General features: G+C 44.3%; 3 protein-coding genes, 1 non-coding gene and 1 pseudogene across 14 annotated transcripts in view; 2 read left to right on the forward strand and 3 right to left on the reverse strand.

Moving 5' to 3' along the window:
* The window catches only part of SYCP2 (synaptonemal complex protein 2), a 61,151-nt gene extending 48,508 nt beyond the window's left edge, over nucleotides 1–12,643 (reverse strand). For 2 of the 7 annotated variants that reach the window (XM_039864731.1, XM_039864725.1), the window contains exons 1-6: nucleotides 12,543–12,643; nucleotides 4,421–4,478; nucleotides 2,491–2,634; nucleotides 1,604–1,732; nucleotides 731–835; nucleotides 432–456 (exon numbers count right to left, since the gene is read on the reverse strand). In XM_039864731.1, coding sequence (XP_039720665.1) covers nucleotides 432–456; nucleotides 731–835; nucleotides 1,604–1,732; nucleotides 2,491–2,634; nucleotides 4,421–4,444 — 427 coding nt within the window. In that variant the 5' untranslated portion in view covers nucleotides 4,445–4,478; nucleotides 12,543–12,643. Of the gene's footprint in view, nucleotides 1–431; nucleotides 457–730; nucleotides 836–1,603; nucleotides 1,733–2,490; nucleotides 2,635–4,420; nucleotides 4,479–12,036; nucleotides 12,083–12,533 lie in introns of those variants that run through there. The other 5 variants (XM_039864729.1, XM_039864726.1, XM_039864727.1 and 2 more) reach the window with 5 other exon arrangements.
* On the reverse strand, nucleotides 4,836–4,954 carry LOC120604003 (uncharacterized; annotated as a pseudogene).
* Nucleotides 12,644–13,834: 1,191 nt separating the features above from the next.
* PPP1R3D (protein phosphatase 1 regulatory subunit 3D) lies at nucleotides 13,835–17,350 on the reverse strand. Of its 3 annotated transcripts, none has more exons than XR_005653213.1 (2): nucleotides 17,255–17,350; nucleotides 13,835–15,456 (listed from the first exon to the last, which is right to left on the reverse strand). XR_005653213.1 is itself a non-coding variant. In XM_039864736.1 (2 exons), exon 1 carries the CDS (start codon nucleotides 16,868–16,870, stop codon nucleotides 15,971–15,973), a length of 900 nt encoding a protein of 299 aa, XP_039720670.1. In that variant the 5' UTR covers nucleotides 16,871–17,248; the 3' UTR covers nucleotides 13,835–14,760; nucleotides 15,892–15,970. The 3 variants fall into 3 exon arrangements, 2 of the variants coding, with proteins under 2 accessions (XP_039720670.1, XP_039720669.1); XM_039864736.1 differs by lacking the exon at nucleotides 17,255–17,350 and adding an exon at nucleotides 15,892–17,248 and having other exon boundaries at nucleotides 13,835–14,760; XM_039864735.1 differs by lacking the exon at nucleotides 17,255–17,350 and adding an exon at nucleotides 15,892–17,248.
* A 12-nt stretch (nucleotides 17,351–17,362) lies between these two features.
* Nucleotides 17,363–23,256, forward strand: FAM217B (family with sequence similarity 217 member B). 3 transcript variants are annotated; one of them, XM_039864734.1, is made up of 4 exons: nucleotides 17,363–17,496; nucleotides 19,373–19,484; nucleotides 19,590–19,671; nucleotides 21,019–23,256. In XM_039864734.1, exon 4 carries the CDS (start codon nucleotides 21,023–21,025, stop codon nucleotides 22,166–22,168), a length of 1,146 nt encoding a protein of 381 aa, XP_039720668.1. In that variant the 5' UTR covers nucleotides 17,363–17,496; nucleotides 19,373–19,484; nucleotides 19,590–19,671; nucleotides 21,019–21,022; the 3' UTR covers nucleotides 22,169–23,256. The 3 variants fall into 3 exon arrangements, with proteins under 3 accessions (XP_039720668.1, XP_039720667.1, XP_039720666.1); XM_039864733.1 differs by having other exon boundaries at nucleotides 17,369–17,496; nucleotides 19,586–19,671; XM_039864732.1 differs by having other exon boundaries at nucleotides 17,387–18,249; nucleotides 19,586–19,671.
* On the forward strand, nucleotides 18,928–19,038 carry LOC120604252 (U6 spliceosomal RNA). Its single transcript, XR_005653284.1, has one exon. It is a non-coding gene; the product is annotated as a U6 spliceosomal RNA (small nuclear RNA).
* Nucleotides 23,257–27,495: the final 4,239 nt, after the last annotated feature.

Below are 27,495 nucleotides of genomic sequence, written 5' to 3' on the forward strand. Positions count from 1 at the left end.
ATACATTAAATCTCATTACAGATAAGCATGAACAAATGATCATTTACAATCAATTTCAATAGCAAAAACTAACTTAGAACCTTAATAAGTGAAATGTCATCCCCTCAAAAAATAGTGTTATTCTCCTTATTAGTATACCTGTATCACAAAAACATTGTACTCAATTATTATATTTTGAATTGCATCAATAAAACATTTTGTGGAAATTTGTTTCTTCCTTGTTCTATAAATACCTTCATAATATCCTTGTTTTTTTCTTGGACCGCGAAGCCTAAAATATTTACTATCCGACCCTTTATAGAAAAGGTTTGTTGATTGATCCCAGAATTAGATAATGAATTCCTAATGTTAGGGCAATAGTATGAGAATTGCAAAATTATACCAAAACTCTAACTGCAAATTGTTCCATAGAAATAAAATTTTTATTATACCTTCATCATTGGTGTCATACATGACCTGAAAGAAAGTGAATAATATTTAATTTATAACTATCTTATATTATGAACCATCACAGATAGTATTAAAACAACAAGTTACATCCAAACTCAAACATATTTAACATTTATGTATTAACTATTTAATCAGGATAAATGTTTAATACCGTCTGAATAGACTAATCCAACTGAGTCACAAACCAATCTATTAGTGACTTTCAGGCAGACGGCATATAGAATACAAGTTGTTTTTAATTAAACACAAGCTTTATACCATCAGTTAATGTGATCTTTACCATCAAAAGATCAAATAAGTCTTCTATCATACTTATAACACCTTCATCTTTTGAATTTCCTCGACTCAGAATAATCTCCTTGGATTTTTCGAACCAGGCAACCATGTAAAAAAAGAAATATATATTAGTTACTTTAAATTCAACTTTGAGAATGTACATACCTTTATATAAATAGTAAACCTAGGACTAAAGAAACATTAGAACTCAAAATTCCAGTATCGTATCAAAACAAGCTTATGCTTTTAAAATCTTCGTTGTTTGGGGATTTTGGTAACTCGTTATATTTTCCACTGTTTGGGTGGGAATGGCTGAAGTTAACCCGAATTCCAGGTAGAAGACTTTAATTTTTTCCTTCACATGCCTAGTTCAGGTACACTCATAATAGATAAGAATAAATGATCACCAGTTAGATTTGGGCGTTGTTGCTGTTTGAAAAGTTTTGATTTCACTTTTAATTCAGATATGAGTGTAGACTACATCCCAAGCTCTGTTCTCGGCACTGGGGTAGACAGCAGTGAACAAGAGAGACAAAAACCAATATTCTACATTCTAACATGGCAGATAGACAATGAATATTAAAAAAATAACGTTAGATTGTGATTAATTTAAGATGAGCTAAAAAGAAAATAAAGCGAGGAAAGGCCTTAGGGAGTCTTGTGACTTTAAATTCACGTGATCTTCTAGGTGTCTGTGTACAGTTTCCTTGTGATCTTTATCTTTGCGACACATACCACAGGTTATAAAAATATTTGTTTTATCTCAAAGTTTTATATAAAGTCTCCATACTTATTTTTCAACAGTTTGAACCATTTATTAGAAAGCATACCTTTAATCATCTTTCCCTCACATGAATGTTACATATTCTATACTTATCTTTTGGACCAGTCCTTGTTTCATTAAAGTTTGAAGTCCGGCTTGCCCCAATATACTGATATTTTTGCCACATCTTCCAAAAGAAATCAAAATGGTTGAAACAGTTTGAATATCCTTTTTATTAAGTTCCTGAAATGAGAAGTACGCATTTAAACATCTATTGACACAAAATAGTGTGGGACTTTGCTTTATAATAGGAGCTTTATAATCCTCACAAATCCTGGAAGTTAGCCATTATCATAATCTCCAAGAACAAAAGACAAAAGTGTGGTTTAAAAAAAGCAACCTGCCTAGAGCCAGTGAATGACAAACTCAGTACGAAAATGCAGATCTGTATAAATTCAAGAAACTTTAGACTGATACAAAGAATCAGTTACCTTCCATTCTAAAAAGCTCCTGACTATCTAACAGATACAAGAATTGTTTACTCAATCTTTTAGAGTCAAAGCAAGTCTAAGATACTGGGTGAGACTGCCAATAATCACGGCTTCACATATAAAACTGCCTTACACATGATAAATCAAGTCAAAGGTTTTGGATCATTTTTATTTTTGCAAGTACCAGGCATTGCCCTTATAACATGAAGAATATGCTGACAGGCTTTTAAAAAAATAGATCAAGTTGTTTAAACCCCGAACAGGTAAACTGTTTTTCCCCAGTTTAGGTAACTCTGTAAACACAGCTTTTTGTTTATTTTATTTAGAAAATGGTCCAATATGTCATTTGGAACTCTTCAAAAAAGTAAGCAAGTGGTGAAATAAACATTTATTTATATAATTATAGTCAAGCTTGCCAAAGCTTTATTCATTTATTCTAATAGAGTGCTTCTTCCTAGAAAGGAGATAGCGATCTAATGATTTTAACGATCATTCGACAGAAATATTTACCCTGCATATAAGGTCATCCAACTTGTGCAAGAACTGTTTGCTGCATTTAATCTCCACATCGTCACAAATGTCAATTTGTAAAAGTGTTTTCAAAGGTTTGAAATCATTTTTTCTTAACGCATCATCAATGCATTTTTCCAACTGCTAGAGAAACATAGTTAACGGCACATATTGAATCAACGTCAAAATTAAGTCACCTTATGCAATCTAGTAATTTGATCATTGTTTTTACATCAAAATTCTCAGAAGAGCTTATACAATATCAACTCATTTATTTAAAAAAAAAAAAAACATCCGCTATTAAATTTGGAGTAATGTAGAGATTAACTTTTTTTGATAAGACTCTACATAGGAAAAATACACTTTACTAATTTTCCACTTCCTATCTTAAATTGTAAAGTCATCGTTATGTTGAACTCAACAAAAACTTGTTAATGAAAGAAAATAAACTTTATAGTAATATATAATACCATGGATAAAACCTTAACATATCTCTCATTAACTTCTTAATGAGGTTTAAATAGTAAAAAAAGCAGACAGGCAAAAGCACTATTTAGAAACTATGTCAACCAATATGATAAGCATTACACACATATTTATGATACTACACATTTAGTCATATGCTGCATAACGACGTTTTGGTCAACGACAGACCTTAAATAGGATGGTGGCCCCACAGGGTTATAATGGAGTTGGAAACCTCCTTTTGCTTAGTGACGTTGTAGCCACTGTAACCTATCACCATACTCACGTGTTTGTGGAGAAGCTCGTGTAGACAACTTACTGTGCTGCAGGTCGTATGAAGGTATAGCACACACAATTATATATGGTACAGAAGATTCGATAATGATAATAAGTGACTATGTTACTGGTTCACGCATTTACTTTGCTAAACTTTCTATTGTTATTTTAGAACGCACTCTTTCTACCTAAAAGACAGACGTGCTGTAGAACAGTCTGCTGTCCTAGGTCGCCGGTAGCCTCATATTTCATGCGTACTGCATCTCGATTGCATCATTTTCTCTTGTGTTCGATTTACTTTCGTGTTGGTTTATGAATTCGGTGTGGCCTAAATGTCCAGTGTTTATAAAGTCGACAGTAGTACACTCATGATCCAGGCCTTTGCAGTCACCACCACTTACTTACTCAGTCACTCGCTCAGGGCAACGATTCCTGCAAGCTCTATTCATAGTAAGCGTTGTACTGTTTTCATCTTTTATACCATATTTTTACTTACCTTGCCCCTGTTTAGATACACACACACTGTTGTGTTATAAGTGCCTACAGTGTTCAGTACAGTAACATGCTACACAAGTTTGCAGGCTAGGAGCGCCAGGCTACCCCACACAGCGTCGGTGTGTAGTAGGCCGTACCGCCCAGGCTTGTGTAAGTGTACTATGATGTCCGCACAACGAAACTGCCCAACGGTGCATTTCATGGAAAGCACACCCGTCGTTAAGCAGGGTGTGACTGTATAAACTTTATAAAATCTGCCGTCCCTGGTTTTAATGTACACATCATTAATAAGAAATTTTCATACTATAATCTGATCACCAGACTTGGTGGTGAATTGCATACGAGTTAATTATATTAAAACTTACTCTTTACCTAAATGCAACTATCTTCTGATCTTAAACCTTGATATAAAAATACCAGAAGTTATACATGAATCAGTGAACAATTCTTTTAAAAGATATATATACATATGTATATAATTAGCATCTATAATAATTTAAATATTCTTAATACAGCTTTAAAAACAAATCTATTGGAAAAAATGAATGGATAACATTTTAATTTATTCTACTCTCAACCATTTCATGAAAACAAGTAAGCTTTGTCTTTCTTTAAAATATAGCACTTAATACCTTAAACAAAGTGATTTTAGGAACTAAAATAAAATACTTACTTTTGTTCTAGGGCTACTTACCTGGAGATCTGGTCTTATTGGCATTTTGACTTAATTTTAAAATGGCCAGACAAAACACCTGTAAAAAACAAAAACACATACTTTCTGTATCTGTTCTATATATTTACAGTTTAAAAATCTTAACACACTCAAATAAGCATTGCTGCTTATACCGAAGGCAATAAATACTGTTTCTTTGAGTTCCTCACTGTTTAAGAAATTACTCATTTGAATCTGGCCAAAGAAGTTTTAAGAAAAAAGCCCGAAGATCATTTATTTGAGCTTTCTCTTTTTATAAATTACTTAAACATCAAGAACCCTGCTAGCATGTCACAAAACTAGTTAGTGAAGGAAGACGACCTGGATCTCCCTCATCTGACATTCCTGCTATATTTGTTTCAACTTTGGGAACAATAATCTTTTTTTTTTTTCCAAACACCTACAGCACCTGGTCTTCCTAGGTGGTCTCCCATCCAAGTACTAACCAGGCCCGGCCCTGCTTAGCTTCCCAGATCAGACGAGATTGAGCACGTTCAGAGTGGCATGGCCATAGACTAAGAAAAATAATCTTGAATTATTGTCTAAATGATATTCGGCTAGAAATACAATATTTAAGAAGGGAAGACTATGTAAGTATATTACTAAAGTATAGGATACATGAGAACGTACCAATACACAACGAGAGGAGGCCGAGATAACCTAAGCATTTTCCCTTCTGACGGGGATGTAAACAGGAAACAACAGGTTACACTAAGCACCACCTACCACCTTAACAGAAGTATCTAACATCTCCAAATGCAACTTGGAAGTTAGCTCTATAAAGGAAAAGAATACAGTATTTTCTAGATATATTGTGACTAGAACAATTTAAAAACAATCTGTACTAAGAAGAGCTTTGTAACAGAATCACCAGGAAACTCAACATAGAGGTGATTAGTCCAAGAGCTATAGAGGACTGTGTACCTGTAAGACAAGCGGCATCGGTCAGTCTACCTTCTTGCAAACATGCTGGTAGAGAAATTTACATACATATAAGGCATACAAAAGGGATGAGTAAAAAAAAAAAAAGAAAGAAAGAAAGAAAGAAATTTCTTGTATTTCCAAAGTTTAACTCTAGGGAAAAAGTTCGGATCCCCAGAGAACCATTTGCTCCATGTACATAAGGAGCCACGTCTAAAGATGTTTTTGCAGCAGTTTTGAGTGGCAATAATTCAAAAGCACCTAGATGAGATTTGGGAATGAGAGAAGGCAAAGAATGAATAAACTATGGTATATGATAATCAATTTGTGAATATGTTACATTATAATTTATTTAACTTATATTCACAAATTGATCATATACCATAGTTAAAATTTAACTTATACCCAGAATTTTAGATATTTGCAGTCAAACAACTGATTAAAAACATACTACCAAATGATACATGTGTGTGTGTACAGATTATTTACCTACACCACTCAGGACAGCTGGAATGCTTGCCAGGCTCACTGGGAAAGAGGAATAAAGAGTTTCACAGAACCGTAATTGGCTATTTGTCAAAGGAAGAATTTCGTTTCATTAGTAATTTATACTTATACATCTTTCTAAAAGTAAATTCTTGCCAAAATGCATGTGGGTCCAAAACAGGGGATTGGTAAATCCTGGGTTTGGGTTATCGTGAGGGAAATGAAACAGCCGAGGCCAGCCTCTGCAGTTAAGCAGCTAGGAGCCCAGCTACTCCATCCAAATCTAGCCCGGGCCTGGTTGCAATCGTCTGTTCTGGCTTAGCTATCTAGGACTGTGGCTAGCGAGACATTCCAGCACAGAGCGATGATTCCAGGACCTCTGCATAGTTAGCAATCATTTACCTGACTCAGATCTGACCCGGACCCTCTCTGGCTTCCCCCGTTCCTACGAAGGAGCATTTTCTACTTGACTTCACTCTTTCTTTCATTCTTCCCAGGCCATCACAGAGGACAGAAATTTAGCCTGATCTTGTTTGCAAATGTCATTCCACATGCTGTCATAAGATTTTAGCTTAAAACGTGTGTGTGATTCATGAACAGAAAACTTGCTTCATGAGTGGAAAATAGAAAACAAAATAGGAAAAGTGTCATCTCAAATATGGAGGTATAAAATAAGCACTGGAGGTCAGCAACCACAGGGAGGCTGATGAGGAACCAGCATAGGGACAGTGTAGGCCGGGAGAGCCCTGAACACCCGCCCCCCCCCCACTGCCACTATCATCATGGGCCTGAAAGCTCGTGGGGCGGGGGGTAGTGGGGGGTGGTGGTGCTGTCTTCCAGGAGGAAACTTTCCTTGGGATACAGAGACCAGGTTGAGGACATGATCCAGAATATCACGAAAGGATGAAATAATAAAATATTCAGAAAAGAAAGTTGAGATATGAAGAAGAAATGCAGACATTCCAATATCTATCCAACAATTCCAGAAATTTTTAAAAAATAGTGGGGTGACAACGAATGAATAGCCACAACTTTCCCAATATAAACATACACAAATTGAAAATTCCAAGGAAAATAAAGTACATCTAGAAACATTGTGAGGCTGTTTCTGAATACGAATACAAGAAAATCTTAAGTTGCCAGAGCAAAAACCAACAAAAGCATGAAAAAGAATCAAAATAATAGATACACTTTCTCACAATGCAATACATTTAGAAGTCAGCTACAAAGGTGGCTTCAAACTTCCTACTTATTTGGAAACTAAAATATGTGCATTTTAATAGTCCATGAGATATAAAAATATAAAATGTCAAAATGTTTGAATGTACACAAAAATGTGCACATATAAAAATCTACAGGAATCAACAAAGGAATACTTAAACGCAACTCACTGACTGGATGAATTTCTTAAAAGGTGACAAACAACTAGCCAAAAGAAACAGACCCACAGGATCTCCAGATGGTAAGGCTATTAGACAAATACTTTAAAATAAACATGGTACATATAAAAATTATAAAACACTGAGAATTTTGGCAAACAACTGGAGACTGGGGTGACTAGGGTGTAAAAAAGGTATAGAAAATTTGAAAAATAACCAAATAATTCTAGAAACAAAAAGTCGATAACGAAAATTAAGAGCAAAATGAATGATTTAAATAGCAGACTAGATACGGATGAAATGAAAATTAGAGAAACGGGCCATATCAAAATATCCAGAATGAAAGTACAGATACAAAACTATGGGGGTGGGGAGGGGGAACCAGAAGATAGAGTAAGAACACACAGGATAAATTATAAAGCCCTACATATGTGCAACTGTAATCCCGGGAGAGGAGATAGTGAATGGGGCAGAAGCAATACCTAAAAAAATGACTGAGAATTCCTCAAAACCAATAAAAGACATCAAATTATAAATTCAAAAAGCCCTATGAACTCCAGCAGGAAAAAGAAAAAAGATATCCAGCTATACCATAGAAAACTGCTGAAAATCAAAGACAAAAATATTAAAAGATGCCAGAGTAAAAAAACCAAAGGTTTTAAATATCATCAATAAGAATGATAGGTGACCAATAGAAACTGAAAGCCAGAAGACTTAGAATAACATCTTGAAAGACTTAAATCACACATTAGACCAGATGACCCTAACAGACATAGGTAGAACATTCCATCCAACAGCATTCTTCTCAAGTGCACATGGAACATTCACCAGGACAGATCAGATGTTAGAGCACAAAATAAATCTTAATAAATTTAAGATTAAAATCATATCAAGCATGTTTTCTAAACACAACGGCATGAAATCCAGAACTCAATTACAAGAAAATTAAATATTTTACAACTATGTGGAGATTAAACAATGTGCTCCTGAATACCCAATGAATCAAAGGATATACCAAAAAACACCTTGAGACAAAGGAAAATGGAAAGAGAACACACCAAAAACTTATGGAATACAGCAAAACTTCTAAGAGGGAAATTAATAGCAATAAACACATACATTCAGAAAAAAGATCTCAAACAATCTAACTTCACACCTCAAGGAACTAGAAAAATGAGAAAAAAAACTAAGCCCAATGCTAGTAGAAGGAAGGAAATAACAAAGATTAGAGTAGAAATAAATGATATACAAACTAAAAAGACAAAAGGTCCATGAAACTAGGACCTGATTTTTTTGAGAAGATAAAACAAAAGAGAAATATTTAGTTACCAAGGGGGGCGTGGGAAGAGGACTGAAATAAAATTACAAATGAAAGAGGAAACATTACAACTTATATCACAGAAATACCTAGGACCATAAGAAACGACATGAACAATTACAGCCAATAAATCGGACAACCTGGAAGAAATGGCAGCTATAAGAAACATCCAAAGTATCAAGACTAACTCAGAAAATCTGAATAGATCAATTCCTAGTAAGGAGACTGAATCAGTAATCAAGAAAACTCTCAACAAAGAAAAGCCCAGGACTAGATGGCTTCATTGATGAATTCTACCAAACATTTAAAGAACACCAGTCCTTCTTGAACTCTTCAAAAAACAAACAACAAACAAAAACAGAAAAAGAAGAAACATTTCTAAACTCATTTTAAGAACCAATATTAACCTGATACTAAAGCCAGGCAAGGATGCTACGAGAAATTACAAAATGCTGAAAGAAAAAAACTGAAAACGAGAATTCTATAGCTAGCGAAAATACTATTCAAAAATAAAGGGAAGAATCATCCTATTTATATTAAAACATATCACAAAGTTCCTATTACTAAAAGATAATATTAATAGGAAATAGACAAAGGGATCAATAAAACAAAACAGAATCCAAATGCCTAACACCCAAGCATATACTGGAAGTTCACATGAGTAAGGTTTTGCAAATCAGACGGGAAAAGGACAACTTGTCAATAAATGGTATGAAGAAATTAACTCACCATATGGAAAAATAAAATAAAATTAGACCTCTATCTCCTGCCATTCACAAAAATAAACTCTAGGTGGATTAACTACCTAATGTAAAATGTAAATGTCTAAAAACTATTAAAAGAAAATATAGGATAGCTCTCAGACTTTGCAATATGGGAAGATTTTAGAAAAATCACAAAGCATGAAAAGTGACAGATATCACGTTTTTGTACATCATTGTCTTCTTACTCACACACACATTTCTATTAAGCAGCACCCAGGAATCTCTCTTCACTCAGAAGCCGGTACTCAGTACTGGCCCAGCTAGTCCTATAACCACAAACCCCTCCATGCTCCCAACTCACACCCTTCAGGCCCCAAAGAAACACCTCCCTTGCCCATGCCTGTGAAAGGAGGGACTGCAGTTAATTACGCTATTCCGTTTATTCTGTGTATGTTAGAAATCTTCCTTAATAACAAGTTTCAAGGATTCTGGGGTGGAGAGGGGAGGCCAAAACAACGCAGAGAAGGTTGTAGGCAGTGCTGATCCTTGCATTTTTACTTCAGAGTGGAAGTAGAATTTGAGCAACCTAAGTGCTCAGGTCAGAGAAAAGACATTAATTATCAAATCCTTCCTCTGATGGAGTTTACAGTTGATCCTTGAGTAATGAAGAGCTGCTTCTTAATAATGCCAAATGTCCATTGTCTTGCTTCTCTTTGTATTCCAACTTGTAGCTCTGGAAGTACTGGCGACTTTGTGCACAGTATCTGCAACAGTTACACACAGTGACTGAGGAACGTTTAGAAGCTCTAAGAATTCATAGTATTCTTTAATTTGTATATATGTGAATCTAGACATAACTGCATGAACATGATGTGGACTTTTTATAATGGCAGTTGATGGCAAGCAAACACTAAAATGGTGACTAAGTTTATTTTTATAAAAATATTAAGATTTACCTATTCAAAAATAATTTATTAAAACAATTTTAAGATTAATGTTCATTAATAATTTGTTTTACCTTAATTTTTAAAAAAATATTTCAGAAAGTTTTAAGGAATACTTTGTAGTTTTCATGTTTTGATGAAAATACATGCAAATTACTATATTTTGAATAATTATACGTTTATGCATTCAGTTATCTTTGATATTTTCCCAACTGTTATAAAAATAGCTTTACATGTTTTTCTATTTTGTTGCAATAATGGTATATGTGTAAAATTGAAAACTAGAACATTTTATTTCGCAATTTGAAAACTTGATTAAAAAGTTTAAATACTTGAAATATGTTGTGGGGGCCTCCGTTTGTACCCTTTCCCTCTGGCCAGCAACTGTTGGGGCAGGCCTTCACAGCTGGAACAATTTGAATTTAAATGTAATTTTCAAAGTACTGAGAAAAAAATTATGGAATAGAAAAATTACTTATAGCCAAGAGGCACATAAAGTCAAGAAGTCCGATTTGTTTCTAGTCTACTTATGTGCAAAAAGTCAACCGAGGAAAGGAAAATTACTTGGTATCTATGCAGGCAGATTTTTTAAAAGGAAACCATCCAGTGACTCCTCCCTCCCAAGGCTGAATCCAATAGAGCCAAAAATTTAGTGCTGTCCATTAAACAAATCGACTATTAGCAACTGAAAAGGAAGGCTAAGTCTAGAAAGAAACAAAAGTGATACATTTATCCTCCCACCATGAGTAAACAGTTTAAAATATCTTCATGAGCTACTATTTAACAGAACAAGGAATAACAGAAAGACACAGGAAACCAACCTAGAATAATTTTTTAGTGTTTTTTTGTTGTTTGTTTTTTTGTTCAATCAAGCAGGCTTTAAGCCCTGGTCTACTTACAGGCAAAACAGAGGAATAGTGACCAGACGAATGTGCATTCACAGGCAGAAAAAAGGATTACAGTTAAAAAACAAAAAACAAAAAAAACCCCCAACAACTTGACAGATAGGGGAGGCACCTAGTTTTTCCCTAACGCTGATTGCACGCAAGCAACAATAACAGATCAATACGACATCCTACCATCTTACAGATGTGGGACATTGTCAAATGTGAACGAGGCCAACCAAAAGGGGGCGGGAACGCCGTCTCCTCTCATGTGACTAAAATGCTAACGAAGCTATTTAATAACACTTCCAATAGCACCGCCCCCACCCCGAAGTCCAGCACACAGACGCCCTGGTACCGCGAACACCCAGGACAGAGCGGGAAAGCGGGGCGACGAGGAGACCCACGCGGACGCCGAGACCGCGGGATGGGGCGCGGCAGCAGGTGCGCGCACTTAGCTCTCCCGCCGCTGACCCGGCGCGCGACGACGCGGCGCACCTGCGGCAGGTGCACTGTTGCGGGCGCTCCCGCCGACCCATGGGGGGGTCCCCTCGACCTAACGCGGGGCTCCGCCCGGGAACTGCGCGGGCCGCGGCGACGCAGGCTGGCCCGCGTTCTGACCCGCACGACCAGGGGTCGCGCGAACCGGGTCAGGCCGGACACGGTCCCGGAAAGGGCTCGCGTCCCCGGTCCCGCCTCGAACCCCGCATGTCCCGACCCGTGCACATCCCCGGGGCCCCCGCCCAGGACGCCGGCCAGAGCAAGGGCGGCGCGGGCTGCCCTTCGGGCCGCCGCCAGGCCTCTCGCGGCCCTCCCGACGCGCGGCCGGGGTCCCCCGCGTCGGCCGTTTCCACAGCGGGCCCCCCTCAACCGTCGGGGGCCGACCAGCCGGCCAGCCCGCAGCCCTGCCGCGACCCCGCGCGCCCCGCCGTCGGGGAAAGCCGCCGAGGCGCTGGGCTCACCCCTGAGCCCTCCGCGCGGAGCCGCGAGGGCCGTTGCCGCTGCCGCCGCCGGGCGTCGCGTCTCGGCGCCTCAGTGTGCGCCGCGGTATTTCAGGAGGCTGACGGGAGGCGGGAACGGCCCGGCCAATCGGCGCCACGTGCGGTCGGCGCCGCGTCCAATCAGCGCCGCCGGCCGCGCCCCGCCCCTCACGCCCGTTGCCGGCGCGCGAGCCGCCCCGGGCCGGGGCCGTAGCCGGGACGCCGCGTGGGGCTTGGCTTGGGGCCTCGAGGAAGTGGGCTGCAGCGTCCCCGACCCCGACCCGACCCCGCAGCGGCCCCACCAGCGCCCCCTCCCTTCTCCGCTCCCTTCCCGCGGTGCGGACGCGCCGGAGCGCCCGGGCCTGCCTGCCGGCCGGACGCCAGCCAAAAGGGCCGCAGGACAACGGCAGGCCCCAGGATTTCCCCGGACTCCCCACAACCGCCCGAGAGGCTGGACGGGACTGCGGAGACCAGGGCACCTGCCGAACCTGCGAGGACGCGAGGGTCCCCACTCCCTTACAGCGTCCCACACCGCGGGCCAGCAGAGGGCAGCAGAGTCAAGCCCGGGCATGTCCCCTCCAACCGCCGGCCCGACCGCCCCGCCCCCGGCTTCCTGCCACAACACGCCCACGTCACGCTCTCTCCGGGCCGACCGCGCCCGACTTCGCCACGCCTGGCTGTCGCGTCTGGGCGGCTCCGCCCCGCCTGGCTGCCACACCCCTCAGCTGTCCCGGCCCGTGGGTCTCACGCCTGAGTTCCCTCATTAGCTAGAACCCCAGACCCCTGGGTCCCATTAGGCTGAGGTCATCCAGGTGTGGAACTGATCATAATCATCAGTATATTCCAGGCTTTTTAGAATGTTTCCATTTAAAGTATCGGTTTAAACGATAAAAGCAATGATGCCTGTTGTGTAAAATATTACAAGCAATTCAGAAATGGATACGGCAGACGCGTACTTCAAAAATTAATAGCGATTTCTTGCTACATTTTAGTGGAGAAAAATGTTAGAGCCCTTTTTATTGTTTCATGTGTTCAAAAAGCATAGAAATTGTTTAGTAAACAGTTTACTGCCATAAGGGAGGAAAAAGTCCTATCACTTTAATCTTACTTGTTTTTAAATAGGTTTTTAGATTATGGTGTTAGATAGAAAACCGTATCGTCATCAAAATTGGGCTAATTAAACAAGCACTGGGAACATCCTATCACCTGGCAGAACGCATGGATTCTGGTGGTTTGAATGCCAACTTTGATGCTTACCATCTGTGAGACTTTAGGTGAATTACTTGAACCTCTGTGAGCTTCTCTCTCTCCAGCAAAGAAAATGGGGATATTATCTACTAGGTGGTGTAATTTTTCAGAATTAAATGATATCAACTATAGCACCTAGCACTGCAGGCAAGCAAATGAGAGGACACAATAAATGTTAGTTTCCTTCACGTACGTGCAAGGTTTTATACTGGCGGGAGGGTCACAGTCTGAGGGAGACACACACGCCGGTAATTCCACACACAGGACTCAGCAAGCAGTGTGAGAGAAGCACAGAAAGCCCTCGAGGGCTTTCTTCATGTGTGACCTGGCATAAAAGATTGCATTTCAGTTATTCAAAGACATATATAACCGTGCTACTAAAGCTGAGTTATCAGCATACAACGTTTTTATTTTGGCAAGGCACTCAATTTGACCTTTTTTGGAAAGATAAGACATGTGAAATGATTTAAACAATCAAGAAGTTTCTAAAACCTCGTTTCTATACCACAAGAAAAACACATTCCAGCAAACAGCTTGTGCACATATACTTTAATATTTAGACGGGTGAAATCATCTTAAATGACAGACATTAAACTATGTGTGAGGAGACAACTCAACAATTGCACAATCCACAGAATTTTAACATCTAAATATATTCGTGTTTTAGGGTCCAAAAGTTCTCCTTAAGCTGAACTTTATCAACCAGGCAAGTATATTTAAGCTTTGAAATTTAAAAAATATTGGTATTTCTTAAAAGGCACGTTGAGGTTCTCTTAACATCAAAGACATAACATTTGTTTTATATTCCATGACCAGAACCTTTACACACCACCACCTTTGGCCACTCTGACCCTTAAATATGAGAACTCTGGACAATTGTCTTGTACTCTGGCCTGGGACCAAGGGCATAGCCGCCAAGGCCCTCGCAGGCTTGCTGACCTAATTGGACAGTTTGTTGAACAACAGGAAATGCAACCAGGCGTCTCTCCCCCCGGCATGTCAATGTCCTATGCAGTGCTAATCGCCAAAGGCTTTCAATTTAATCACAATATTTTAAATCAAAATTCGGTGTCCTTAGAAGGTACTCCCTCTAGATCAGAAAGCCTCCCTCTTCTTGGAATTTTAAAAACACAAAAGTTGCCATTGGAAAAAAACAAATGGGTTAAAAGGCAAAAATTTATCCTTTACATGTTGATTTGGCACGTCAACAAGTATTCAAAAATTGAGAGTGAATTCACTGGCGACAGCTGTCACAAAATTAACCACAACTGGTTTCAACTGTATCATAATTAAACTTCGCAAATTGGAGGCCTTGTCCACCTCGGCTGGGTTTCCACATCTCACCGCTGGCACCTGCTGTCAGAGTGACTACCACTGGGCACCAAAAGAAATCACCAGTCCCTCGCTGGGAGTTTTAAGTCATGGTGGCACTCTGTGGGTGACAATGGCCTGGACTTCTTGGGTAGAGATTAAATAATAAGAAAAGCATTTAACATTTTACAGGTAGAAAGCAGGTCCAGACAATGTCGGAAAGCCTATCTGAAGGCACAGGTAACTGGCAGGTAACTAATAAAACCGGGCATCCAGAAGTACAATTTAGAACAATTAAAAAGTATAAATATTTGTGAATTATTTTTTCTCCAGTGCTCTGGCTATGGCTGAAAAAACGCTGCAGTTTTCTGATGCTTAAGAAGACAGAGTCCTCTCAATCATCAAAAAGGTAATTGAAAAGGTCATTGTTGCCTGAAATTCTATAGAGTTGCCTGAAAATTGAAATAACTTAAGGCAGGATTTCTTAAAATGTTTAGGCAGTTTCAAACCTAAACCATGTGATAACATGCAGATACATAATTCCCGAACGTGAGCAAGCGAAGTACGCCAAGTGAAAAGAAGCTGCAGAGGGCTGTTTTGCTGGTTTAAAAGCTTAAAGCTGTCCCTCTTTCTCAGCTGTGATGTAGGAGACACAGGGCCGAACCAGGGCAGCCTGAACTCCTGGGATGGCTGTGTGATGACTGAAGAGGCATAAATTTCTTGCCTATTAATAGTTTCCCACCGTGAGAAGCCCAGAGGCTGGCAAACAGACGTGGTCTCAGGTTTTCCTCGAGCCAGGACAAGAATGCCTCCAGGGACCGCCAGGGGGTCACATCGTATATCCTGTTTACAGTGGGCACAAACACACAACACTGAATTTGTATTTTTAGCTTATTAAATCCAGAATGTTCCTGAGAAGGCATTCGCTAAGGGTAAACGGTCCCAGCATCATAATGATAATAAATTACACCTACATTTACAGAGACCCAATCAAGACACATGCAAAAGTCACTGGCCTTCCTAGCAAGAGAACGCAGGCCTTTCCCCCAAAAGACCCTGCTTGGGCTCTGTCCAGAGGGCCCAGCCCTTCATGCATCTACCCACCGGGCACCCTCCCCCAGCACGTGACACACTCGGCCTTCCGAGACTACTTTTTCACCAAGCGACACACACACGTTCAAGTAAATGTCAGGATGGCCTCTGCCAGGGGGACCTTGCAGTGGGACGTGAGGTCAGAAGACTTAGGTTTGGGGGTGGAGTGTAGGGAAAAGCAACCACCTATTCTGCGAGAGCCCAGCTAGGAAGTGACGGTGGGTGTGGCTCGGGGGCAGAGGCGCCAGGTCCCTGGGCCCGCGACTCAGATGAAGTGGATCCAGCTCTCCTCGCATTCTCCGCGGGGCATGTGCAGTGCGTGCTTGCGGCACGTGAGGCTGTAGTCGCGGCCGTCGTTGTTGTCCCAGTACTCGGAGCCCGCCACCCGGTAGCGCAGGGCGAAGTGCACGCGGGAGCCGAGCGCCAGCAGGAAGGGCGGCACTGGGAAGCCAAAGGCGAAGACGTCCTCGGTGCCCCCGGACCCTGCCGGTCCCCGCCACCTCGCCACTGCCTCGTGGGCGCTGCGCCAGTCGGAGAAAGTGTAGCGCACAGTCACCTGCTTCTCGAAGGCCACGTTGCACACGCGCACCGTGCCGCTGACGCCCAGGTCGGAGCAGGTGACGCGCTCCAGGCACACGAGCTGCCGCCCCAGGCGCTCGCCGAAGTCGGCGGCCTGGATGGGCGGCAGGAAGTCGGGCACCAGGCACTGCAGGGTGAATTCCAGGTCCGGGCTGCTGCAGCATAGGTCTGAGTTGATGGCCAGGCGCGACAGCACGTGCAGCGGCACCGACGGGTCGTCGCCCGCGTTGAACACTTTGACCTGTGCCAGCTCCAGGCCCAGCGCGTCGGCGAAGCGCACGCGGTGCTGCCGGCTGCAACCCGGCCGGCACGCAGCGCCGGGCCCTCCGGTGGCCTTCTGGCGTCGCTCGGGCGAGCTGGGCAGCGAGCGCGCCCGCCGCACGATGATGGGCCTCAGGTGGGGGTCGCAGCCTGACGGCGCGGGCGGCGGCGGCGGCGCGCGGCCCGGCCTCCTGGGGGGCCGGTAGGGCGGAGGCTCCGGGGCCGAGTCGCTGTCCAGATCCGAGAGGCAACTGAGGCTCCGCGGGGCGGGCTTCCGGAACCCCGGGCCGGAGGGCAGGGCCGCGGAGCCCGAGAAGCCGGACATGGCACAGCCGGCCGTCGGGCGATGGGGGCGGCGGGACCAAGGGGCAGCCCTCCGACCCCGCGTCTGCTACCCCGGCGTCCCTGGCGGCGATCGGAAGCCCCGGGTGTCCGCTGCGACTGCAGCCTGCAGGGAACCCTCGGGGCCCGCTGCGCCCTCCGCCCGTCCGTCACCTCTCCCCTGGAGTCCTCGCCCGGGTCTTCCGCTTCCTGCAGCGAAAGAAGAGCTTGTTTCCCAAGAGATGAGCGCTGCCTCCAGGGCAAGCTTCCCGGGCCTACCCGGGAACGCAGGGTGGCGCCTCCTTTTGCTTCCTTGGAGGGTCTGGGGGGCGTAGGCTGCGTTCGCGGAGCGGCCCCTCCCACCTTCCCGGTGCGCCGCGTTACTTACATGGCTGCAACTTGTCGGGTGCAACTTCCCGGCGAGCGTCCGCCCCGCCCCTCGTGACGCGGCCCGCGCGAGGGCTCCCGCGGGCCGGAGCGCAGCCCCGGAGCCTCCCCGAGCTGCGCGCGGCCGCCGCACCGCCCCCTCCCGCGCCCCTGCCGCAGCGCGCCGCAGTCCGGCCTCCCAGCCCCGGCGCGGGTTAGGAAGGCCGGCGGCCTCGTCACGTGTCCTCCGCGATCGCGAAACAGGTCTGATCAATTTCTGTCTGCGTCTGCCAGGCCCTGCGCCTATCGATCGTAGATCTGCGTCTGCACAAATGGAGGACCAGGAAAATGCATGCTGCGGGTCCTTGGATTTCTGGGCTACTGCGGGCAGCTGGGGAGGTGGGGGGTGCAAAAACTGGCCTTCGCAACAGTTGATCCCCAGGCTCATTTTAAGCCTCTAGGTTGGCCGGCTCTCTGGACCTATGCATTGCAACTTGGACCCTCGGCCGGACCCGGGGAGCTGCGCTGCGTCTGGAGAAGCGTCTGGTCCACATTGCCCACAATGCTTTGCGGCCCGGGACTGCCAGCCAATTCCTGGGGTTTGGGGAGGGGCGGTGCTGCATCTGTCAGTCCCTTGACGCCATGCCAGAGAGGAAGATGTGGGAACAAGAGTTGATACCCTGTGATGAATTATGCATATGCAGCTGCCCTCAATCCGCCTCTGGCGCTTGGGAAGCATTTTTGTAGCTCGAATCTCAGACTTTTAGCCCTGTTGCGGTGCACGCCGGGACCATCAGGGATAGCGGCGCTTGTTTCCTGCATCCTCAGGGCCATACTGGCATGCCTGTCTCGTTTCACTCAGTAACTTTGCTCAGGAAATGCCGGAGCCTATGGTGAAATGAAGCGAAAAGATGGAAGTTCACTTTCTAGGGAGCAGTTGGGGCCAAGCATTCTAGAGGGTTCCTTTTTTCTGTCCAGACGGACAGAGCAGAAAGAAAAACAAACTAATGAAAGAGGGTTAGTAAAGAGCATTCTCTGTATCTAAAATGAGTCAGCCAGCGGGTTGCGGTGTGATTCATTAACTGTGAGAGCCCATATGGGATTTTTATTACTGTCACATGTAAACTGACCAAAAAGGCATGCATGCTTACTGTGAAAAGTAATACAGCTAAGTTTCAGAAAATAAATATCTATAATCCCTCCTCTCATTTTGTAGAGGCAGGGGCTATGACCCAAGAAAGAAGCGCTCACTTTGGAATCTGGCACTTTTAGTGGGCCACTCAAGGCAAGAGGGTATAGCAGCATAGAGTCAACAAAATGTCACAAAGAGACAAGATGATATATGTGCTAATATACTGATAATCTTTTAATGGATTGATGTGATAGTGAAGTCAGGAGAACTGAAAGCTTTCCTAATGGAGCACCTGACCTTAATTAGCCTCACTCATTTCTTCATGGTGTTTCCAAGGAGATTGTGTGTGTGTGTGTGTGGGTGGCGTGTGAATCCATCTGCAGCATTTATTCTAGTGCGGTCTTGCATCTAATGTCCACTATGAAAAACAAACAAGCAAAAAATTTTAACTAAAATAAGGCAGTATCTCCCATCCCACCAATATTTTAATACTATGCAAATATTTAAAAACAAACAAGGGAAAGCGAGCCCAGTATTGGATATAGCAATCGATACTCACAGTGCTGGTGTTGGCACCACATATACTGAAATTGGACCCATACAGAGAAGATTAGCATGGTCCTGGGCACGAATCACAGACGAATTTGCAAATGTGTGGAGCATTTCGTATTTTTAGAAACAAACTCATAGATACAGAAAACAAACCGATGGTTGCCAGATGGAGAGGGAGGATGGGTGAAAGAGGTGAAGGGGACGAAGACGTACAAATCGCCAGTTATAAAATTAGTTGCGGGGATGTAAAGTACAGCATAGGGAATTCAGTCAGCAATATTGTAATGACTGTGTAGGTGACAGATGGCTACTGGACTTATCGTGGTGATCGCTTCGTAAGGTTTATAAAAGTCTAATTGCTACGTGGTACACCTGAAGCTAATATAATATTGTATGTCAGCTATACTTAAAAAACGAATTTAAAAAAATACTTACTGACAGTTCTGTTGCTTCTAGTTCCGGTGGTGAGAAGTCCTTTCCAAATATAAGAGGAATAAAGAAGTCACTTCCCCAACTGTCATCATCTTCCAACAGATTGAGCAAGAATATTTCAAGCACTACAGAAAAGGTGATGTAAACTTTGAAGGAGAATCTTAGTTGGATGCGCTTTTCGTTTGTTTGTTTCTTGTGTGTGTTCACGGTACTGATGACTGCATGTCTGTTTTTTAGACAGTCCGTCAAACCATAGATGATGATCAGCCATGTGAGTTTTTCAAGACGGGGAATAGGGTGAATGAATCTCATCAGAAAAGCAGGTAGTTTTCATATAATTTCATTGTCTTATAAAATTGTGTCTTCTCAGTTCTCCACATTGAATCTGTGTGGTTGGAAAAATATGTCTGTGAATAACAAATTCACACTATTTTTTACCTAGCAGAAATGAGTGGGCAAGTGATTTTAAACAGTGCTAGTTGGTAAAAGTCCCAGAGGTCATAATTCTGACACTATTAGCAGAATCTATAATTTTGGGTAAGCCCCTTACTCATTTTTTTATTAGTTTCCTTTTATATAAAAAGGATACTGATGATAATTTCTATGGATGCACACTAGAAGTGAACAAAAGTTATGAATTCTAAATAACGACAATTCCGTCATCCATTTATTCATTTATTCAATATTTATTGATCACGTTATGCTATTGGCAATGATTTAATATCCTCCATATTTATGAATTAAGAGGTAACACATTTTCAAATAATTACTTAGTGTGGCAGAAACCTCTGGACTGATGAACCTCCGAGGTTTCCAAAAAGCATATTTCCCACCCATTTCTTTTACACCATCTGATTTACATTACTGAGTATTATAATCTTAGGACATGCTATGTCCTTGGCAAATAAATCAAAAAGAAAATATTTTCAACTCAGATATGAGATCCTGCCGCAAGATAAATCAGGTGCTATATGCACACGGTTTTTGGCATTTCCGGTTACCCACCATTCTCCAGATTAACCGTTTTTTCTCTCCCACGGTTAAAAGGCACCCTATGAGTCTCTCCTTTGGAACACAGTGTCCTGAGTGTGTTTCCTATCTGAACACACTTTAATGAGCTTCTGGTTGAAGGCAGAGGTTGTACACACTACACTTTTTCATATCGAGATGTTAGTCGGCTCACACCACGAATTAGCGATTTAAGTTTTGTAAAACTTGCATTTTACATCTTGTTTACATTTAATTTAAAACAGGCATCTAAAAGAAAGCTGCAGGTTTTACTCACCAATGCCTTTCAACACGTTTCTTGTCAGCAGAGCAGATGGAGAGTTCTCTGGCCGTTTCTTTCCCAGCTAACGTTTATCAAAGTACACATGATAGGCCTAAAATTATAACACAGGCACTTGAAGAAATGTCGATGATTTTATTAAGTGCCGATATTTGATATAAAATAGAATCCATGCATTACAAAATGTTTCTTAGAGCATTACGTGGAAGATGGTTCTGGAAGTCGTCCTTCGATCTACTTGCTCTGTAAAGAGTTTAGAGGCTTTACACATCTAATGCCTGGGAATAACAAACGTGCGGGGTTGTTTTTTGTCTTTTTGTTTAACCGCAAACGGACCCGTTTTTGTCGTTGGTTCTAAGACTCGCAGTTTTATTTCTCACAGCGGCATGATTGCTGGTCCGTCTTGGAATAACGCGCAACGTTTGAAGAATTCTTCGGGAAAAAGACAGAGCAAACCCCAAGAACTGCACGTTTCTCCCCAGCCGACAAGCAGCCTCACAGGTGTCCCCCAGCCTGCGGGGGGCGAACGTGAAGGACACGTGGCCCCAGAAGGAGCGGCCGAGAGGGGTACCCCGGGTCCCAGGTGTCAGGGGGCCTCGGGGAACAAGTTGTTCCTCGCCTTTCAGTCCCTGAGGATTATTAAAGAAGACGCCGACGAGGACAGCGCCAGCGATCTCTCCGACTCCGAACGCGTCCCCATGTCCCCTTCCCCGCTCAGCCCTCCGGACCTCCGGCTCCGAGCGGAAGAAATCGACCCGGTTCACTTCGACGTGCCGCCGGGCCGGGGCCACGCGAGGCCCGAGGCGTCCTACCCCGACTTCCTCCCCGCGCCGTTCAGCTCCTGGGACCTGCGGGACATGGCGTTGCTGCTGCACTCGGAGCAGCGGCCGGGGGCCGTGCCGCGCGCGGGCGGGCCCCTGGGGCGCTTCGTGGACAGGCTCATTCAGCTCGAGTGGCTGCAGATGCGCACTGTGCAGGGCGAGCGCGCCAAGGCGGCCAAGGCCAAGGCGCCCGCCGCGCCCGGGCCCGCGGCGGCCCCGAGGAGCCCCGGGAGGGGCAAGCCCACGGCCGGGGCGGTGTCCCGGGCCCCCCAGGGCGCGGCGCCCAAGCCGGGCCCCGCACGGAAGAGAGGCTGCCCGCGCGAGGAAGGCCGCGCGCCCGGGCGCCCCTTCCAGACGCCGCCCGAGCCCCTGCACGTGCTGAGCGGCAGCAGGCTGTGTTCCCAGAAGCAAACCCTGGACCCCAGGGCAGAGGATAAGAAAAAGAAAGCCAGCAGGGGTGGCAGGCAGCCGCGCTGGGACCCGGGTGACGCTGACAGCGGCCCCAAGATCGAGAGCAGCGGCAACATCCGGGCCCTCAAACACTCGGCGATGATACTGGACGCCGTGGACTCCCGCAAGGCCCCCAAAACCCAAGCACACGCGAATCTTAAGAAAAAGGGCAATGCGAATAGCTGTGGCCACGCCCCCCTCTCCAGCGAGAAAAAACTCAAAACAAACGGAGGCAAGCAGAGCGCACGTAAATTCCAATGACATCTGAAATGACGAATCGCGATGACCGGCAGACACCTAGATATTAGGGGTCCTTCGAAAGTGACAGCGCTGGGAATTTTAAGGGATCCTGTGATGACTGCCATTTGAGCAGTTGGTTGGTTCTTCAGTCCGCCCCTTCCCCACGTGGGTTTTCAGAGCAAGGTGTCTTAAAGCAAGTCTGTCTCTGTATGGACAGTCTTAAGTAAAGGACAGCCCTTTGGACCATTAACCACGGTCCGTGCCACATAAGGGCATAAAATGACAACGCCCTGGGAAGAGTCACCTAAACTGCAAGGCGGCCCGGTGGAGAACAGGCTTGCCCCCGCCTTCACCGTACACGACTGGACAAAACAGTGTAGGCTGTTGTAGACGGCGTGGGATGAGCCCAGACGTTGGCTGCAGGCGGGGCCCAGGGCATCTGCATCGTAAATGACTCAGGCAGGAGGCCTGTGGGGCAGGCCCCTAGGACAAGCCGGTGCTCCGTGCTCTCTTCAAGGTAGGGAGCATCTATTTTGAGCCAAGTCATTTATCAGAAGCTGCTTCCTCTTTAGGGACCACAGAATCTAGAGCTTTCACACAGTTCCTCTGACATGGGTTTTCTTAAAAAGCATCTTAAATTTAGAGCTGGTGGTAAAGCACCTTTTAGAATTTCTAAGTGAAGGGTCTATAAGGCACAGACGTGGGGAGCCACTGAGTGTACCAGTCACGATGTCACTGGTTTGGGACCTGGATCCTGCTGTGTGGAGTCAAAATGATGATGGTTCAGTGGGCAAGAGCAGGCGTTTGCCATTAGACTGGGCAGAGAGGAGAGGACACAGCTCAGGATGCAGCGGAGCGCGGGGCAGGTACTCCGCAGGATGCCTCCTCCGCATCCTGGTCCCGTCTTCTGGGTTCCTGGCTCCAGAAATGCTTCCCACTTAGCTGCCCTTAAGTGACACCGAAATACCCCTGGAGTTGTGCCCTGGGGTTGCTCTGGATGCCATCTCGAATATCTCCAAAACCTTTGTTTGACTACTTCTTGTTACACAGTATGTCTTAACGGCTGGCTAATTTTATCCCTTTAAACTTCTTTTTTTTTTTTTTTTTTTACTACGCATTCTATTTTTTTTCCAGCTGCCGAGATGATAGAAAACTTGGCACTTTTCATCTAAAAATATGTAATAGCTTGCATAAAAGTGAAAAGACTTTTCACTTTTCACTCAGCAGCCAATGTCATCCAAGGCACTTGCTGGGTTAACAGCCTAAGGATACCTTTATAATCAAAATAATGGCCAAAGTTTTATGAATTTTAAGATCCTGTTTTAAAATCTGATTTTAATCATATTAAACAACACGTAAAGTGTTTAATGACAGTCTTTTTCTTCCCAGACTTTATTTCCAAATTTTACAGACTCCTTCCCGTATGCCCTTCCTCTCACCCGCCCATGGAGAAAGCATGCTCTCATAGTGAGATCTCACCCCTCCTCATACGAGCACAGGTGTCAATGTGGTAGGCACCGCTTCCACAGTGCTAATCATACCATACCCTTTGTACTTTGTGTCTACATTATATTTGAAAACATAGTGTTACTCTTACTTTTCCTTCCTGAGCTTCCTGAGCATTCCCCTTGTGTCTTCTGCCCCAGCCCTGCTCCTGGTGAGCACTGGAGGGTTATTCCTTTACCCAGGGCTGGCACCTCGCTCATGACTCTTTCTCTGCCAGGCTTCGATGCAGCTCGTTAGACGGTTCAGGGCCGTAGATCTCGGTGAGCACCTTACATTCACGTGCGTCCTGACAGTCACACAGAAGGGTCACGCCGAGTCGCTGCCACCCCCAGCGATGCCTCCGTGTGGGCGCTCCTGGAGGCCCGGCAGAGCGAGGCTGGCACGGATGTCATCTCGGGGGGTCTGAGCTGAACGCCAGCATGCTTAGAAACATAGTAACGCCTCGGGGGGTGTGTTTGTTCCTTGCTCTGTGAATCCAAGCTGGTTGCCTAATTTGAGGAATAGTCATAATGTCACATGACCAGGGTTTTAAAAGCCTGGAAAAGTGACTTTACTTGCTTCTTTTTTTGCCTCAGGTTGATGATTTATTTTAACCAGTATTATTGCGATGGAGTCAGAGCTCCTAATGAATAGTGTAGGTTCACTGCAGAAGATAAGCACAATTTTCATTTCATGATTTCCGATAATGTATGTAACACATCTTAATGCACTAAATGCCGTAGATACAAATCTTGCCATTTTCCAGTAGATGACATTGCAAAGCTGAGTCATGAACTCATTCGGTTCATCAAGGCTAAGCCACTGAGTGTCCTGCCAATCAAGTGCCAAGAGTCATTGTGTTTCTAAGAAGTGCCTCTCGTTTCTGGGGAGTTGTTTATATATACATTGAGGTTAAACCAATTAAAACAACCCAAAGTGAAAAAAAAAAAAAAAGCTTAGAGAATGTAAGAAGAAACTACTTCAGACTTAGAATCAGTGGGTGGGAAAAGTTTAAAAATGTACGAAAACGAACTACAAAAATATATCAGTATTATCTACAATTGTTTAGGTTTAGACTATTTCTCAAAACTTTCATTGACTAAACTGGCTGAAGGTTTGTAACTAACATGAATGGGGTGGGATCGATGGCCCGGAGCCACCAAAAGATGGGGGAGAAGCTTTCCTTGGTCTTACGATAGCAAATAACTAGAAGGAAGATGGTTTGTAGTGGTCCTTAGCCCTGTTAATTTGCCGAAAGCTAAGATTTTCTACCTTACTTGTAAACATTGCCTGTTTCCTTTTCCTTTGTGTGCGTTTACTTGATTCGTTACATAAAAATATAAAACTCTCGTAGTACTGTATTTCAAGGTAATAGAGAAGCAGTATTCATTATTTATTCATATACGTGTACAGAGCACTGTTCAAAACGGCCTGAAAACATTCAGCATGCTCATTTGCTGTTAAAATAACGATTGCATGCTGGTTTTGTACATAATAAAATACATACATGTGAGTCTTTGCGAATCTGGATTTTTCCTTCTTTGAGATCAATTAAACAGTGGCAAATGCTGCCTGGGCTTTTCTGGTTTGGTTTGGCTTTGCTTTTCATGCAGTTCTCTTCCAGAGTTTGTCTTCTTCCTCCCCGGTTATTTCAAAGAGCAGCTGAAGAGGAAGTTCTGGTCCATCTCCTCTCTCAACACTAAGCGTCACACATGACGGCATTTCCAGAGACGCATTGCCGGCTGCACGTTTCTTGGGTCCGTCTTTCTTTCATTAGCCCCCAGGGGTGCTGAGTGGTTAGGGAAGCAGGATGGAAATTCAGGAAAATTTAAAAACGTGTCCCAAGTAACTCACCTTAACTAGAAGTGAGTACCGTCTCTTTCCACAGAGCCACCTGGCTGGGACATGGCAGTTTTCAGCGGCTACAGCTACAAACATTCTGAAAGGCCCTTTGCTTCTCTTTCTAACCTTACTTCTGACAATGAGGTACATTCTTTTGAGTCTACCAAATAGTGACAGCAGAAAAAATTGGGGGAGTGTTAAAATTTAACCGAGGATGTATTAAAGAGCTTCTTGACTCTCATTCAGTGATTGTGAATCAGGCGGCATCCCATCCAGTGCACAGAAAGCAGCTTGGGGACCTGTACAAAATGAAAGACGTTTGTAAGCAGACGGGGGCGGGACACGGATGGTACGCTGGAAAAAGCGGGTTGGTTGCTGCTAGGTCAGTTTCCCCTGGGGGAGGGCAGGGGCCAATCGGGCAGGTGACCTCGCTAGCTGACCCGGCCACTCCTGACTGACTGGTGTAAGACTGCATTTCTCAGAGAGCAGAAACGGTAAGTCTCGGTTTGGTTGTGGGGCTCAGCCGAAGCGACTCCATTTTGGGCCTGTCGTCATGTTTTTAACCGGGCTTTAAGAATAATATTCTGGTAGTCTGAAAATTAACCGTGTTGGAGGTATTCAGTCATTAGTTTGTACAGAAAATGGGAGATTGTTTTTAGATGTCGCCGTTTCATTATCCGGGAGGTGGCGGCTGAGCCCTTTCAGACAGCGCTGAATTTGTGCTGTCGGTACCTTCTAGTCAAAGGACAAGGTTTGCAGTGGAATCAAAAAGAAATGGGGGACAAAGGGACTGCCCTCAGACACGAAGCACGTTCTTCATTCCGCGCCACTCCACCATCGGAGAATCGAGTGGTTCGTTCAGCGCCGACAGGTCCTTTGGGGGATCCTCTTCCATTCACTGGACACCCCTGTATCATTGTTAAAAGTGAGAAGCATATTAAGCATTTTAAGTTTCTTTGAGCAAAAATGGATTCAAATCGGGCAGCACCTAATGAAAAGTGGTCTGGAGCGTTCTTTAGACAGGAGCCAGTGCGAGGATTTTCCAGAGAACACGCAGAAGCAAGGAAACCATCGGCTTGGCCACACCTTGGTGGCTGCAGAAGGTGGCCGGCCGTCTGTGATTGGCCGTCCTGCCTACCCCTCAGCACCGGCAGGAACTGGCTCTGGTTTGGGTTTCGGTTTGCAAATGAGGCTGTCAAGGTATTCGAGCCAGGTCAGCTGAATGGCCTCCTAGCTTGATTACTGTAACGTCATAAAACGCCACATCTAGCACGGAACAGTGCTCGAAGAAGTAATAGAAATCATTCATTTATAAAAATACTCACAGAGACCTTGCTTAGAAAAAGACGATTCGAATATTCCTGTCCTCAGCAATGTGCTATTTAAAGAATTAACCGTCATCACACTGGAAAATGCGCACGACGTTTTTAAAATATGGGACAGTCACGAATATCACTGTCCTCACTTGAATGGTATTTTGGAGAAAATGAATGTTGCATATGTAATTTCAGATGTTATTCAGCTCACACCGTTCTATGAACTCAAAATGGGAGCCCCCCACACCTGCTGACTGAGAAGGGGTTCAGAACTTGCCCCCCAAATATGTCACTCTGGCATAGCGACTATTTTGAGCTAAAGACACTTGAAACATAGCAAATAAAAGGAAATCACTCTTACCTTTCTTTTTCTTAAAAGCAGATGAAATTCCTATATATATATGACAGGGGTCTCCCCGCACCAGGAAGAAAGTGCCATTCTTATCATCGGGGCCAAGACGCTGAGACCAAGAGGCTTCTACCCACATCTCGTTTGTTCAGATAATTCTCGCCTTCCTCTAGCAGATAATTCTCGCCTTCCTCTGGCCTCTCCACGCCACCGCTTCTCCGGAATGGCCTCTGTTCAACCCGCGTACGAAAGCGAGCAAGTGTCACCATTTCGTCGGATCTTCATCCCTTATGAAAGCTCCCCTGTCATGCCAAACTTATCGTTGACGTATTGGTGTGCTCTTCATCTGTCGACCC

The sequence above is a fragment of the Pteropus medius genome, unplaced genomic scaffold (genome assembly GCF_902729225.1).
Source record: "Pteropus medius unplaced genomic scaffold, Ma_sr-lr_union100, whole genome shotgun sequence".
NCBI lineage: Eukaryota > Metazoa > Chordata > Mammalia > Chiroptera > Pteropodidae > Pteropus > Pteropus medius.

Excerpts from the sequence above, each read along its gene's own strand:
- PPP1R3D (XM_039864736.1), bottom strand. The coding sequence starts at position 16,870 with ATGTCCGGCTTCTCGGGCTCCGCGGCCCTGCCCTCCGGCCCGGGGTTC.
- FAM217B (XM_039864732.1), top strand. The coding sequence starts at position 18,131 with ATGAAGCGAAAAGATGGAAGTTCACTTTCTAGGGAGCAGTTGGGGCCA. Across the intron at positions 18,250-19,372 it reads AAACAAACTAATGAAAGAGG|TTCCGGTGGTGAGAAGTCCT; the intron begins GTTAGTAAAGAG and ends TGTTGCTTCTAG. Across the intron at positions 19,672-21,018 it reads GAATCTCATCAGAAAAGCAG|CGGCATGATTGCTGGTCCGT; the intron begins GTAGTTTTCATA and ends TATTTCTCACAG.